The sequence below is a fragment of the Bos mutus genome, chromosome 13 (assembly GCF_027580195.1).
Source record: "Bos mutus isolate GX-2022 chromosome 13, NWIPB_WYAK_1.1, whole genome shotgun sequence".
NCBI lineage: Eukaryota > Metazoa > Chordata > Mammalia > Artiodactyla > Bovidae > Bos > Bos mutus.
Window position 1 is genome coordinate 64754801 of NC_091629.1, and position 17173 is coordinate 64771973.

At 39.4% G+C, this 17173-nt stretch overlaps 1 protein-coding gene across 1 annotated transcript in view; it reads left to right on the forward strand.

The window, feature by feature from the left end:
* Positions 1 to 17173, forward strand: part of CUBN (cubilin) — a 261035-nt gene that overhangs the window by 28917 nt on the left and 214945 nt on the right. Inside the window, exons 15-17 of the mRNA XM_005891915.2 lie at positions 3593 to 3774; positions 6456 to 6618; positions 7682 to 7869. Of these exons, the coding sequence (XP_005891977.2) occupies positions 3593 to 3774; positions 6456 to 6618; positions 7682 to 7869 (533 nt within the window). The remainder of the gene's footprint in view (positions 1 to 3592; positions 3775 to 6455; positions 6619 to 7681; positions 7870 to 17173) is intronic.

A 17173-nucleotide genomic window follows, 5' to 3' on the forward strand; every position in this document is an offset into this window, starting at 1 on the left:
AACAGCATGAGTCTTAAAGGGTCCCTTATGACATTACTAAACAGCATTTTTATAATCCCTACTAGTAAATACCGCGGGGGTGTTACTGAGGACTCTGCCTCTTCCTTCACTTAGTACTTTTCTTTTTTTTATCTTCATGTCATATGATGATTTGTTCCTTTATGGTTAGCTTGTTTTTGGTGCTCTATTTTTTAAACTTTTTTTACTATGAATTTTTTTTAACATATAAAAAAGTGAGAACAGCACACTGAACCTCCAGTTCATTTATCAATAAATTTGTGAATCTATTTCTGAAATTTCTCATCTTTTCTATTGGTTTATTTATCCTTGTGCCCCATTGGCTTAGTAGTGAAGCTTGAAATCTGGTTGTGTAAAACCTCTAACCTTGTTCTTCAAAATATGCTAGATCCTTACACATGCAACTTGTTAACTTCCCTCAACAATCTGCTGCTTCAATTCAAGTCTTGTTGAATCTATGATGAATTTGGGAAGAAATGACTTCTTAAAAATATTGACCCTGACAATCCGTGAACATGGACTATTTCTTTATTTACTTAGTTCTCTTCTAATTTAGCAATGGTTAGTAGATTCCCATGCTTAAGTATGCCACAGCTTTTATTAATTTTTTCCCCTAGCTATTTAATATTTTGTTAAATGATATTGTTTTTCTAAAAATTTTTTTTCATTTGTTGTTAATATATAGAGGTATCCTGTACATACTTATTTTAAAAATTTGGTTTTGAACCCAGCTGTATTGCTAATTCACTCATCAGTTCTAACCATTTTTCAGTAGAGTCTTTTGGATTTCTATACATACACAGTGATATTATCTGTGAATTTGTTATGCAACCTGTTTTTCTAATTTCTTGCCAGTCTTTGTAACCGTTATTTCTCTTCCTTGACTTATTTCTTTGCTTGGCCAGAATTTCTAATATAACACTGAATGAAAGTGATGGAGTGAGTATCATTGTCTTGTTCCCAGCCTCATGGGGAAATGTTCAATATTCTGCCTTTAAATGTTGTGTTTTAGCTGTTAAGTTTTTGTAAATAACTTTTATCACATTAAGGAAGTTCACTCTGAATGATTACGGCTGGATAACATATGACGCACAAATTTAGCATTGTGGAGCATTAATCATCTTATTATATTTCTGACTTTGTGGACCAGGAATTTGGAAAGGGCTCAGCATGGCAATAATCACTTGACCTCTTAAGCAGTTACAATCAGATATTGGCTGGGACTGTAGTCATCTAAAGGCTCAATGAGGCTGGAAATCCGATATGACTCAGTCATTTGGCTAACAATTGGTGCTGGCCTCTGGATGAGAATTCAACCAGGCTGTTGACTTGAATGCCTACCTGCAGCCCCTCTCCTGTGGTGGTCTTAGTAGTGGAAGGCCCTGTAGTGGAACTTCTTTCCAGCATTGGCTTCTCTCGGAATACGCATTGCAACAGGACCAGGCAGGTACCACATAACTGTTACTGACCTTTCCTTAGAGGTCATGTTGTGTTATTTCTGCTTTAGTTTTAACTGGCTGAAGCAGTCACAGGAATACGCTGGAGGCCCAGTGGCTAACAAAGACTGCGCTTTCACTGCTGAGGATGTGGGTGCAGTCCTTAGTCAGAGAACTAAGATCTCACAAGCTGTGTGGTGTGGCCAAAAAAGAAAAAAGAAAAGAAAAAAAAATTGTTTGAAGCAGTCATAAGCCCACCCATATTCAAGAGGAAGAGCCACAGACCCTACTTCTCCGTGCCAAAGAATTTACGAACATTTTCAGCTATCACCTTTTATTTCTAGCTTATTATGAATGGATGCTAAAACATCAAATACTTTTTCTAAATCTTTTGAGATATGATTTTCTCCTCTGCTTCTGTCATTTTTCCGCTCCCTTCTCTCCTTCTGGGTTTCAAATTACACACAGAGGTTTGGGCTTTGTCTCCTATTTCCTGTTGGTCTGCAGTCTTCCCCTTTGTGTTTTCAGCTTAGGCTTTGGCTAAGGACCCAAGGACACATTTTTTTGGATGCTATTTTCATGCAGCTGCCTTTTCTGTAATACTCTGTTCGCAAGTCCCAGCCACTTTCTTGGCCCAACAATCTGAGTTTCATTTCTTTCACCAGCAAGAATATTGCTGTTTCTGCTGTTTGGGCCCCACTGCCCTGCACTGCAGGTTGAGAAATGCACACAGGGAGTGTTTGATCAAATTCAGTTTTGTTTTTGCAAAAATAATTACGTCAGGAGGTACTTTCCACTTTTCAATGAACTCTTTGTTTATATCTCTATTCTTTTGAGAAGCTCTTCACATTTTAGGGATATTAACTCATTGTATTATATACTATGTTTTCCCTAGATTTCTATTAATATTTTGCTTTGCTTATGGCACTTTATTTTTTTTACTTATATGATAATTTTTTAAATACTAAAAAAGCTTTTAAAAAAGCTTTTCTTCCTCTGAGCAACTGAGATGTTTTCTCATTAGAAACAGTGAGAATCATGTAACTAAATTTGTTTTACTTTTGGCCTTGGTAGCGATATTTTTTTTTAATAACCTGCATAGTTATGTGAATTCCACAACTTGTATATGTGAAATGTCACTTTATTTTACTTTTTTTCTAATTTATATTTACTCTAGTCTAGATTCATATCTAGATTTCTGTTTTTTTTTTTTTCTTCTATTTTTATAGTAACATGCAATAGCCACCACAGATGATATGCAATTTTAGGGGGTTAGTAGGATATAGTGGAGGTGAGATGGTGGCGTGAGTGTCAGAAAGCTGGATGTCATTCTTCCCCAACTCCATTCCTGGGAGGGTGGTTCAACCACCCATAGATATGTGAATTTCTTCATTTATAAAATCAATGGTCTGTATCTCAGGGTTAAGACTGCTAATCTTTTCAAATGAAAATTATGTAGCACTGAACTTTTCTAATGTATAAAATGACCTGTTTGTTGAAAGACTTAGAGGCTGACAGAAGTTCCAGAAATTTTTAAGAGTTAATGCATAAAAGGGAAGCGTAGGGATAAATTAGGAGATTGGGATTAACAGATATACCCTACTATGTATAAAATAGATAAACAATAAGGACCTACTGTTAAAGCCAGGGAACTATATTCAATATCTTGTAACAACTTATAATGGAAAAAAATCTGAAAAAGAGTGTGTATATATATATATATATTTTTTTTTTCTGAATCACTTTGCTGTATACCTGAAATTAACATTGTAAATCAACTTTACTTTAATAGAGTTAAGGTACAGGAATTATTCTCTTTCAAAGTGAAAAAATAAATCTGTCATCCCATTATTCATCACTCAGACAGTTCAGCACTGCATTTAAATTGTATCACCACGAGATGGCTAATAAGCATGGAGCTTGATACACGGGTGATTCATTTATTTATCTATCGGTACTCCTGGTTTTATAACTTTATAAAACTGGAAAACAGAAAGTCATGCTTAATTTATGAGGGTGTCCAAAACTGCACCTTGTTATTTATACAAAGCCTTTCTTCTTGCAGTAAGGGCTATGATAATTCTACATGAATTATAAGTTGCATACAAATGTAAAGTTATTTTTTCCTCTTATTTCAGAGTGCGGAGGTATGCTGACTGGAACTTATGGTTCTATTAAGTCTCCAGGGTATCCTGGAAAGTATCCTCCAGGAAGAGATTGTGTCTGGAGGGTGATAACTAGTCCTGACCTCCTGATCACATTTACGTTTGGGACCTTGAGCCTGGAGCACCATGATGACTGTAGCAAAGATTATCTTGAGGTAGACCATTGTATTTATTTATTTATTAGTTTTGCTGCGCTGGATCTTCATTATCGTGTGCCGGCTTTCTCTAGTTGCGGAGAGCTGGGGCTACTCCTCGTCGTGGTGCATGGGCTCCTCATTGCGGTGGCTTCTCTCCTTGTGAAGCAGGGGCTCTGGAGCACGGACTCAGTAGTTGTGGCACAGAGGCTCGTGGCACAGTTGCTCCCTGGCGTGTGGGGTCTTCCTGGACCAGGGATTGAACCTGTTTCCCACGTTGGAAGGCAGATTCTCATCCACCGCACCACCAGAGAAGTCCAACAATTGGATTTAGATGGAATTTATCATGATATGATTAGAACTCAGGGAACCATTATTAACGATGCCCTTGGATGACCAAAATTTGTTAGCTTCAATAGGTAGCCGATGGACATCTAGATCTTGTAACTCCCTGTTTTGTCAGCAGTGAAAGTGTGGCGTCCTAACCATTGGACCACCGGGGAATTCTCGGAAACACTCCATTCTTAGCTGTGCCAGCTTGTTGTTTCTTATGGGTTCCATTTAAATGTGGGAAACAGACTGCCCTGCCTTCCCCTGTCATTTCCCAGAAGCCCAGTTTCTTCCCATGGGAATAGCAGATTTTATGAAATCAACACCGAGGAACGGCTGTCTTCTCCATAGCAGATTCAAATCTTCAGTTGTCTGCTATAAACTGCCAAGGTGTTTCACAAGTTGACTCTAGGGTTCCATGAAGAAAAGTAACCTAATAGCAATTGTGTTTGGATTGCTGAAGGGTGTGCCTCACTGGCTGTATTGATATTGTCACTGGGAAGAAAGAAGTCACCCTCTGTCCCTCCAGTTTATCATTAGTAAAAGATTAAAATATGAAAGAGGAAACATGTGCCATTTGTTATATTCAAATGCTATAAGCATGTAGGTCTATCAAAAACATGGCTCTCTATTTGTAAACTGAAAAGATCATTGAGAAGATTGAATTCATATGTTGTTCCCATCTTGTTTACCACCATAAGTCTCTGAGTCCCTTGCAGCAGTGATAAAAGATAGTGTGGTTTCCCAAGTCCATTAGAGAAGAATGGAGCATAATGGAATTACTGATAAAAATGGAAGTGTATGGCTGTCAGACAGGAATCTCCATGAGCTGAAGTCATTAGTAATTTAGCAAGTGTAATGGATTTGAAACCTTTGGGAATAACTGGAAAATCTCGGCAAGATAATCCTGTAGATGTTGACATTAAAGTAAAATTTTTTGAAGTTAATTTCAATATATTCTATTAATATCAAATTAGAGACAGTTTTTTCATTCCTACATGTTAATTCCTGGATATGCATGTAATGGAAAAGACCAATCATTCCAATAATATTGAAATGCCTCTCATTTCTCAAGAATATTTCAAGGAACTAGTTAAATTACTGGAATAAAGTAATGCTGCCCTATAACTTCGCTACCGGTAGAACAAATAATTTGAGTGGACAAAATTAGTCATATTAAAATATGATTTCGTTCATTGGTGCCCTGGTATTCTATGCAGTACAGAATTTGCAATTACAACAGGATCATAGAATGGCTGGCATGATTATTTAACAGATTAAAACCCAGCCAGTAAAAAGATTTGCTAAGGTCAGTCATCATTAGTGCAGTACTTAATTACTATTAAAATTTCACTTTTTAAATTCACAAAACTGTTTTTATGTTGCATCTAAGAAGAATTGATGCTTTTGAACTGTGGTGTTGGAGAAGACTCTTGAGAGTCCCTTGGACGTCAAGGAGATCCAACCAGTCCATTCTGAAGGAGATCAGCCCTGGGATTTCTTTGGAAGGAATGATGCTAAAGCTGAAACTCCAGTACTTTGGCCACCTCATGCAAAGAGTTGACTCATTGGAAAAGACTCTGATGCTGGGAGGGATTGGGGGCAGGAGGAGAAGGGGACGACAGAGGGTGAGATGGCTGGATGGCATCACCGACTCGATGGACGTGAGTTTGAGTGAACTCCGGGAGTCGGTGATGGACAGGGAGGCCTGGCGTGCTGCAATTCATGGGGTTGCAAAGAGTCAGACACGACTGAGCGACTGAACTGAATCTCACATTACTTCCTTTCCCATTTCTGATCCTCCTAAGTATTTAGACCAAGCTGTGCTCTAAGTATTTAGACCAGTGGATATTGCTGGCATTCCTTCCTCTTCTGTTTTCTTTGCCTATATTCATTTCTTCTTCTCGGTCATTAGGAATTTATCATTTCAAAACGAACATCTGGAGAGTTCCCTGGCATCTCAGTGGTTAGGACCTGGTGCTTTTGTTGCAGAGGGTTCATCCCTGGTCCAGGAACTAAGATCCCACAAGCTGCATGGCATAACCATAAATGAATGAATGAACAATTAAAAGAAACCAAACACTTGGGGTTGGGGGAAACATAGGAAAGAAAATAATGAAAAAGTTTCATGAGACACATTCAGAGTATACATTTAGCCTCAGAGTTAAAATTCAGAGCAAATGTAAGGCATCTGAATGATGGGAGGAGATTACCCTTCCCCGAACCCCAACTGTGTGGTGGATTCACAGGTAACAGGAGAACCTCCCAGAGCCATCACTTAAAAGACAAGTTTTCTAAAGTTAATGTACAAAATGGCTAGGCTTGTTAAAATCTGACCACGTTGAACATAATGACTCCTCCTCTTGTTTTAGATTCGAGATGGTCCTTTGCATCAGGACCCTGTTCTTGGGAAATTCTGCACCACTCTCTCTGCACCCCCACTCCAGACTACGGGTCCCTTTGCCAGGATTCATTTCCATTCTGACAACGAGATTAATGACCAAGGGTTTCTTATCACCTACTTAACATCACCTTGTAAGTACCTTGATGACTAGGAGCTTAATATCAACTTGAAGGACAGTGCTTTGCTCATAGCTGTTCTGTATTTTACTGTGAGGCTGAGGATGACTTACTCATACTGATTATGTGTATTTATAAATATTTCTTTCATTGCTACAAATTTCTTTGTTTTCCTAGTGTTCTATTATTAATGCTTTAATACTCCTTAGCCCCTAAATTTGGGGATCCACTTATGGTAAATATGGGTGAGGCCCCTAAAATTAAATAATTCATACATTAGTTCCTTAGCTGTTATTGGGTGTGTTGTTGGGAGAAACAAAAGGGAAATGCAGTCTCTCTTGAGATATGTCAGATTTATAGCTATTTTATCTTTAAATTGCATTGCTACCTTAAAGCAAACCAACCAACCAAAAAAAAAAAAAAAAACAGTGAAATGCTCCATCATTTTATTTTTTATTTTAGGTCTGTAGAGGATTTTGTTCTTCACATACATCATTGTGCCCTGATGAGAATTCACAAGAGAAACACCTTTTAAGTCTCAATATCAGGAAAGATAACAAGAAACATCTTTTCACTAGTCTTCTTTCCTCATTTATTTTGGCTTCAGGCTGAATCTGCTGCTGACTTTCTGTAATTTCTGTAGCCCATACCTGTTTTCTGTGCATAACAACTCCCCCCCGACCCTGACCATATCTTGCTATTCTGTATTCATTATTCCTTTAATCCGTTTCATTTTTCTAGTTACATATTTTATTTTGTTACATATGTTATATAAACTGCCTCACATCTCTTTGGCATGCAGGAAAGCATAAATGCATTTCAAAAGCAATTTATCTAAGAGGATGTTAGATTGAAAGTTAGATCACACATTTCTATAGCCATTTCTTTAGGCTGTCCCACAAATACATGTCAAGCTGAAAAATCTTGTAATGAAAAGTGTAAGTCTGTTCAGGGTGAATAGAGTGGGAGTATGATGGTATGTATGTGTGTATAATTTTTAAAAATTGTGTCTCATGCCTGGGAGCTGGAGGAATGTCTGTCTGCGTGACCTTTCCCTTCTCTTCTGTGTTGTCTTTAGCGGACCTACAATGTGGAGGGAACTACACAGACCCAGAGGGTCTTCTCTTTGCTGACTTGTCTGGACCTTTCATGCACGACAGACAATGCATCTACACCATAAAGCAGCCCCCGGGAGAGCAAATACAGGTCAACTTCACCGTCGTGGAGCTGGAAGGCCAAAGTGGCTGTTCTCATAGTTACATTGAGGTAAGCTTTGCTACTGAGTGACCCTTAGATAATGTTTGTCAACATTTTTTTATATTCTGTAGAGCCGAGGTCTTCAAATGGTTGTTGGGTCTACGGCGCCCAGATCACCTGGATGGTCTGGATGTTAGGTAGTATAAACCTGTGTCCTGTCCCAGACTTCCTGAATCAGTACCTCTAGGGAATCAGCTCAGCAATCTGTGCTTTCACAGATTCCCCTGCCCCCCAACCCAGCCAGCTGATTTTGTTGCAGGCTAAGGTCTAACAACACCTGTTCTAGAGAATATGAAAGAATTTTGCCAAAAATAGATCTACAGATGGTGAAACAGGAGATGGGTAATAGAATAGCAAAGGACAAAAATGAAAACTGAGACTAGAAATTCATAGTAGTGCTAAATTACAAGCTATTAAGTGTTAGTCACTCAGTCATGTCTGACACTTTGTGACCCCATGGACTGTAGCCCAGCAGGCTCCTCTGTCCATGGAATTCTCCAGATAAGAATACAGGAGTGGGTAGCCATTCCCTTCTCTAAGGGATTTTCCTGACCCAGGGATCAAACCTGGGTTTCCTGCATTGCAGGCAGATTCTTTACTGTCTGAGCCACCAGGGAAGCCCACAAGCTTCTAAACTGAGCCCTAATAACCAGGGTGAATGACAATGAGTAAAACGAATAGCATTTACTAATAGGATACAGAATTCAGAGATTGTACAGGACAGTTTTACATGGGAGGGAACTCACCCCAGAAGAGTAAAAGGATTTGCCTGGGTGAGCTAGATAGTCAGTGGCAGAGAGTTAACTTAAAGCATTGAATAATCTTTGTTTTAGAGATTTTTTTTTCTTCATCAGTTCTGCTTGCCCTCCTACTGAAAATTTTAACTCTGATTTAAATGTGTGTAATGGATGTAATAAGAAGACTATCTGAGACAAAAAGGCAGCTTTTGTTTGCCTCGTCTGGTATTTCACTGGTCAAGCCACAAATTAAAGTGTTGAGTAAGAGAAACAAAATACTTTTTGTTGGGTACAATCATTTTCAATAAACTTAGGGAGGCACTGACAATTATGTTTGCCCATGTAAGTTAGACCAATTCATTTTTCCAGGAAAAACCCAAGTAACCTCTTACCTTCTTCCCTCCTCCACATGTAGAGAGAGGAAGCATAGACTTCTAGCATAAGATCTGGACTTAACTCAATAATGAACAAGTACATTGACAATGAAACCACAGTAATATATTTTAAATCTAGAAGTTTTAAACTCAGATGATAAATGTGTATATTCATTCAGTTTATGTTTTCTAAAGTCCCTCATAAAGTACATCAGAGTTTTTCATTATGAAGCAATTTTAGGCATTGTTATATAAATAAAAACTAAATTTCCAACATCTTTTTTTTTTTTTAATTGAAGAATAGTAAAAATAGTTCACACTTAGAGAGTACTTACTGTGCTAGATGCCCTTACTCCCTGGGGGAAACTTTCTGCAACTGTGATTATCTTCCCAGTTGTGGGCCACCTACCTGGTGTTATGGGTCTTGACTATATTGCATCTCTGCCATTCCTGCCTGTCTCATTATGGTTCCTTATTTACATATTTAGTTGGGAATCTCTTCTGCTAGTCTTCAGGTTGTTCTCATTGATAGCTGCTCTGTAAATAGTTGTAAATTTGGTGTCTCCATCGGAGGAACTGAGCTCTGGGTCTTTCTATTCCACCATCTCCACCCAACACTCTAAGTTCTTATTTTCGTTCAGTCCTGTGATGACTGTATACTGAAACTGGTAGTTGCTCAGTTGTGTCCAACTCTGCAACCCCATGGATTGGAGCCTGCCAATCTCATCTAGCCATGGAATTCTCCAGGTAAGAATACTGGAGTGGGTAGCCATTCCCTTTTCCAGGTGGACTGAATCCAGGTCTCCTGCATTGCAGGCAGATTCTTTACCATTTGAGCCACTAGTGAAGCCTTGGACAATTCTTTATCTACATACTTGAGTTCCTACTTCTGTAAGATGCCCTACCTTTCCTCCTACACTTTATAAGGCTAAATCAAGGAAATAAATAAAAAAAGAAGCTTGAAGAATTAAAAACATTACAAATGCAAGTCTTTCTCAGGTCAAATTTCTGCCTCCTGCCTTGAACGCATTAGTTCAGAGACATCGGATGAGAACCTTTCATAGTTGGCCACTGAAGTATCAACATTCTAATGTGCACTAATAACCACAGAGTCTTGATCAAATGTCCCTCAAGGGTTATTGATGGAAAAAATAAAAGAACTTTGTTATCAGAAGGACAGGTCATATACAGTGATTTGAATAATTGAATAGACTTTTCTATATAACCTTGACTGTCCTACAGAAATACAGCCAATTGATTTATAGAAATTTAGCACCAGCAGGGTCTCAGAAGTCATTTAATAAAAATCCTTAATTTTACAAATGAGAAAATTGAGATCACAAAGGTCAAATTCTGGTTATTGTTGGAACAGGATTTAGCTGTACCTACATGTAGTAGTCTAGATAGATGTATACTGACTTAGATCAAAGTTCTGACCTTTAATCATATCTACCTACTGGGAAAATTTGTGAACTAAGCCCTTTTAGGAAAAGTATATCCAACACTTTTCATATGCTTTAGACAGTGGGTAAAATGATACTGGAACCAAATTCAAATGACATTATTATGACTCAATAGATCATTCTCCTCAATGTTGGTTTTAGTTTTAAAAAGTGTTTAAAATGACATGTTTAATCAAAGGAGTAAACAAAGAAGTGTAGTATTTAAGATATTGCTGGTTTGGAAGAAGGATGATTTTGCCATTTATTAACTCTATTTGTGTGAGAGAGAAGGACCACCCCCCTCCCCGCCACATTTTAGAAAGGATGAAGAACAGAAAGGTAATTCTAGATAGGTGTGGGGAAATGATTATAGGAACTCTTCTTTTGAGTGGGAATAGATGCTGGGAAAGATTGAAGGCAGGAGAAGAAGGGGACAACAGAGGATGAGATGGTTGGATGGCATCACCGACTCAATGGACATAAGTTTGAGTAAACTCTGGGAGTTGGTGATGGACAGAGAGGCCTGGTGGGCTGCAGTTCATGGGGTCGCAAAGAGTCAGACACGACTGAGTGAACTAAACTAAACTGAGATGTATTTCTAAGAATCCCAAATCTTCTCATTTATAACTCCAGATGTCTTGTTGCCATGTGAATATGTCCTTTAAATGTAGATTAAAATGTCAATCTCTAGTATGTCTCTTTCACATGTAGTGTGGTTTGGAAAGACTTTGTGTTCAGTAAGAAAGCTCCATAAACATTTATTTGAGAATAAAATTTAACTGCAAAGGATCATAAATGTGGTATTGCCACATTCAGTGTAGCATATCTTTCTTCTTTTTTAAATAAGAAACATACATTTATATTTTAATTCTTGGACTTATATCACTTCTCAGCTAAAGTTTCCACTTCTAAAAATGTATATTGCCCACGGGTGATGTGGCTTGTAACAAAAGAGTAAGTATAGCAAGAATAGATCAACTGTTGTCCGCCTGTTTTGTTAAGAGAGCTTTTAAATTGTAGAGACTAGTTCAACAAATGTGAAGAACTATCTTTCCAGAATAAAAAGCAGCACCTAATTAATATTCCATAAGTGATGTAAGTCATCAGAACTCTGAGTGAAGGACACATAAGGTAGTAATGAAAGTTTAATTTTAATCCCAGAGAATCAAGTACTAGGCTGAATAATAATCTCAGAAGCTTGTGTGATGCTGCCAGCAGGGCTTGAAATGGGGTATGGAAGGAAATGAATACAGCTGTTGCCCTCACTAGATCTCCTTGACCCATCCCACATCGTCTGTTCCCTCCCCACCAAGACAGGAAAGGGAGCAGGAGGAGAGGGGCCTTCTGGGGAAACAGGAGGCTTCTGGGGAAGTTTTTCCTTCTTAGAAGAAGAAAGAAAAACAAAAACAAACTATGATTAATAAGACAGGGAGAAGTAAGTAACACTAAATTTGGCTTCTGAAATCTAAGGCATGTGTACCCATTCTACAAGTATCACTAATTGACAGATTAATCATATTTTAGACCTCTTGCCAATCCCAGAAAATTCACAATGCAGAAATTGTACATCTCTTTATAATGAGAAGCAAGTAGAAATAACTGTTAAAAAATTTAAATGTCCGACTTCTTGAAAACCTATAAACACTCTCCTGAGTAATTACTGGGTTAAGGAAGGAAATAGAAAGTGAAATGAAAGACAATGTAGAAAGTAAAAAGAAAGTGCTACAAATCAAAGCCAGATAAAATCTCTAAGATTTTAAAGAAAGAATAAAATTAATGGGGAAGGGGGAAGCACAGTCAGCTGGAACACTGAAGACCGGTCTTCCCTCTGAACCTCTCATCACCTCCTACCTCCCTCCTTCCTCTCCTCCACTCCCATTGCTCCCGGCTGGGCCCTGCACAGATCTCCCCACTCCCCACAGGTCTTGGGATGACTTCAGATTCACAAAGGACCTCTTTTTACTCTTTGTCAGGCAGCAGAGCTGTTCAGCTCCAGCCTCAGAATTGGGTGAGGGAGGTCTGTGACTTCCCGTCTGCCTCAGTTCACTGGGCACCCTCAAGGGGATGTGTTGGTCAGAGCCTCATGACTGTGATGATTTACAGAAAAGTCCTTAAGGACATAAACCCAAATGGCAGAGAAAGAGTAAGACCTCTGACAAATGAAGCTGGAATGCGGCTGCAGCAAGCAGATACACCAGAGTAGCATGTTTTCTAGTGAAGCACAGGTTGAAATCAATTTTAGTTCAAAGAAGTGTCTTTCCAGAGATGGCAGAAAGAAAGAAGACATCGGGCGATGTCCAGTAACTTGCATTCTTATCATATTGGATTTGGAGTTTTGGCAGAGACTAGAAACATTTGGCTAGTTTCTTAGCATTTTTGTTGTCAGCACAGTTTTTCCAAAATTGCTTTGTCATCCTGATGCCTTTTAATGAAGTGATAAAATATGCTTTTGTTCAGGTGAAAACAGTTCTACCCATTGGCACGGTGGGAGCCAGGGAATAGACTGAGATGGTAGAACCACCTAGGTTTGGAGTTTCAAGGGATTGTATGGCATAAATCCTTCCTGTGTGTAGAGGAGTTGTGTGCTCATGTGGAGATCACAAACCCCACGGAACTAGTGAGATGGAGAGCAGTGAGTGAGAAGAGGAGCTATGGAAATCAAGATCATCAGGAAAACTCCAGGGGCTTTCCTGGTGACTCAGTGGTAAAGAATTCTCCTGCCAATGAAGGAGATGTGGGTTAGATCCCTGATTCAGAAATATCCCACATGCCACAGAGCGATAAGCCAATGAGCCACAACTATTGCGCCTGTGCTCTAGAGCCTGGGAACCGCAACTAGTGAGCCCACGTGTCCTAGAGCCTGTGCTCCACAACAAGAAAAGCCACTTCCATGAGATGCCTGTCCACCGCAACTAGAGAGTAGCCCCTACTTGCAACAACTAGAGAAAGCCCAGATGCATCAACAAAGGCCCAGCACACTCACTAATAAGAAAGGAAGGAAGGAAGAGAAAGAAAAAGAAAGAAAGCTCCAAATTATTGGAGCACATCAAGAGGATGGCCAGCGCTCTCTGATATAAATGGAACAATATTGCATGGAAACATGAGAAAGGACTTTGACTCTCTGTTTCACTAAAGGCAAGATATTTAACATCAGTTAAACTCAGCTTCTTCATCCATAATAGAAACAGTAAGACTACTCTTTAAAGAATAATTAGAAGAGGTCATTCACCCACTTATCTATTCATTCTCTGCATGGTTAATCAAACAAAGTTCATGCCAGGTTCTGTATTGGGGATGGGTGTATAAAGCACAGAGATATTAAACATGCAAGCATACAATTACATACTTTCAAGGTGGGAAAAGTATCATGAAGGAAAGAAATATATGAGTGAAAATAACAGGACTGATGCCTTTAGTTGAACGTTAGAGGTAGCTTCCCTAAGGATGTCACATTTTGAGTCTGAAGATGAGAAGGGATTAGAAATGCAAAGATCCAGGAGAAGGAGGAACTGAGAAAAAAAAAAATTCGACAAATATGAAGAACTGAAAATAGACTCTGTGGCTAGAATCAACAGAGGCGATGTAGAGAGAAACAGGAGTTACACAGGAACTAAATCTTGTAGGGCTTTGTACATGGATGTGAATGTACTGAGCTTTGCTCAGTGAAAAGGGAAACTATTCGAATGTTCTTAGCCTGACTGAACGACTTCACTTTCACTTTTCACTTTCATGCATTGGAGAAGGAAATGGTAACCCATTCGAGTGTTCTTGCCTGGAGAATCCCAGAAACGGCAGAGCCTGGTGGGCTGCCGTATATGGGGTCGCACAGAGTCGGACACGACTGAAGCGACTTAGCAGCAGCAGCAGCAGCACAATGTCTGGCACACCAGGAAATGAAAGTTAACATGACGGTGATTCCAATGATGACAATGGGAGGAGGAGAGAGGGTGGCAGCAGCCGACATACTGGAGTTTGCAATCATGTAGGTCCGTCTAGTCAAGGCTATGGTTTTTCCAGTGGCCTCGTATGGATGTGAGTGTTGGACTGTGAAGAAGGCTGAGCGCCGAAGAATTGATGCTTTTGGACTGTGGTGTTGGAGAAGACTCTTGTAAGTCCCTTGGGCTGCAAGGAGATCCAACCAGCCCATCCTAAAGGAGATCAGCCCTGGGTGTTCTTCGGAAGGAATGATGCTAAAGCTGAAACTCCAGTACTTTGGCCACCTCATGTGAAGAGTTGACTCATTGGAAAAGACTCTGATGCTGGGAGGGATTGGGGGCAGGAGGAGAAGGGGACGACAGAGGATGAGATGGCTGGATGGCATCACCGACTCGATGGACGTGAGTTTGTGAGAACTCCGAGAGATGGTGATAGACAGGGAGGCCTGGTGTGATGTGATTCATGGGGTCGCAAAGAGTCAGATGTGACTGAGTGACTGAACTGAACTGAACTGAGGAACATACTTCTAGGTAAAACTAGACATGTACTCCATGTTTTAGAAAAGCAAATTAAAGAAACAAAGGACAAATTTACTTTATTGGTAGAGATAGTAAAAGCAATACTATTTCAAGAGGCATAAAAAGCTTTAAAAATTTAACTATGAAATCACAAAACATAATAATTGTGAAAGATAATAACCTAAGAAAACTATTTTTAGTCCTTGTGGCTTCTGTCATCTCTTACTCCTCACCCTTTAATCTATCATTTGGAAGGGGGTCCCATTCCCCTCCAGATGAACGAAGGCTGGTCTCCAGGATCAAGTCTTTACTTAGCTAAGGGGCATTTCAGCTTGAGGCTCACGTCACTAGAAGCCACATGTTAAATGCTACTGTATAGTAAGGTTAGTAAGGCTCTGATTTTAGCTGTCTCAGTTGGACCAAGCCTAAGTGCCAGCATATTTGGTTTGCTTTGAATTAGGATGTGATACTTAACCATATTTTAAAAATCATTTTATCTGGACACAAATCTGGACACATAGCAGACACAAACAAATGAACACATATATTAAGACCTTGCACTGGGACCTGATCCATTATAGATGTTAAAGCTTACTTGTCACTGGGCTCCAGACACACCCACAGTTTTATATACACTGTATTTTTAAGCCTAATTAGTTTTAGCTCTTTCTACAGGACATGGTTCTTTTTTTTTTTTTAATTGACTTTTATTGGAGTATGGTTGCTTTACAATGTTGTTTTAGTTTCTGCTGTACAGCAAAGCGAATCAGCTCTCTATATACATGCATCCCCTAGTTTTTGGATTTCCTTCCTATTTAGATCACCAGGACACAGTTTCTTTTTAAGAACGAATTTTTTAAATTAAAAAACACACTTTTGTATGAGTAGTTTGTCATCAGGAACTAGATCCATCTGCTGAAGGTAAAAATCAGAAGCCATTTGGGCTGTCCTGTAGGGTTAAATCATAGGTCACAGGTTATAAATTTGATCTCTGAGCCTGAAAAAAATCAGTGTTTGCTGAATAAATAGCACAATCAATGAAAAATCTGGGCCTCATCCACAGAACAGTAAAATTTGAAATGGTCCTTGTCATTTCTTTGCAAATGTGACCTACAGTAAAGAATGGATTTGGTGTGGTGATGCCTCTGCAAGTGACCATGGCATGACTTCAGCTGACTTTTATTTTTGGAGGGTAATTGCTTTACAGTGTTGTGGTGGTCTCTGCTGTACACCAACGTGAGTCAGTCATAATTATGTGTGTGTGTGTGTATATATATATATATATATATTCCTTCTCTCTTGAGTCTCCCTCCTATGCCCCATTCCACCCAGCTGACTTCTTAAAAAAAACTATATTTTTGGTTCAAACCAGGCTCAAATATGAGTCATCTTTCTCTAGTTTAGATTTCAATAATGAAAAGTCAACAACAATAAAATCAGAAACAATAACGGAAAATTTCTATGGCTTACAACGACTTATGCTTATTCTCCACACATGTTAACATGTCAGTGTGGGGTCCGGGGCATCTCTGCTGATCTGGTCCCCTGTTCCATCTGTCCCTGGGACCCCAGCTCTTAGTCTTGTAAGAGCAGAAAAGAAAAGGTGGTTGAATTACGTAGTGACTCCCAAAGCTTTTTCTTGGAAACAGGCACATCACTTCTGCTCACATTCATTTGGGCAAAGCAAGCCCTGTGGCCAAGCCCAGAGTCAAGGACGAGGACAAGTCAAGGCCGTTTAATAATGGCCATAGGGAAGCAGCACAAGTCACACGGCAATGAGCTCGTGAGATATTCAGTCTCTTTCTGGAAGGATGTGAGTAATTAGAAAAATAACACATTCTGTCCCCTTGCACAAGCACAAAAGAAAGAGGTTTTTGTGATGTTGTGCAAATTCACAAGTCCTCTGATATTGAATGCAGGATGTGCATTTAGTATCACTCTAGAGCATTCAGGGGTTGTGGTTATAGTATCGCCATGCCTAGCATCTAGGGAGAATACAGACTTTCAGAATTAATAAGGTTTCATTTCCACAGAGAGTGAGAGAAACATAGCCAAAATCAATTGTACCTTCTAGGTTTAAAGCCCTTGAGCCCTATAAGTTCCTCTTAAAACATTTGGGCTGCAACTGCCTTTCTCCTTGCCGAAGTCCTTGAATTTCATTAGTGAGGCCCAGGGGAATGGCCCACTTTAGCCAGCTCTGCTGCTATTTGGCTGTTTTTCTTCCGCCTTGTCATCTTCTAATGGGCAAAAGAGAAGAGAGAGACATTCGCTGCAGTCTTAGCAGAAGCGAATGGCACCCTGGAGGA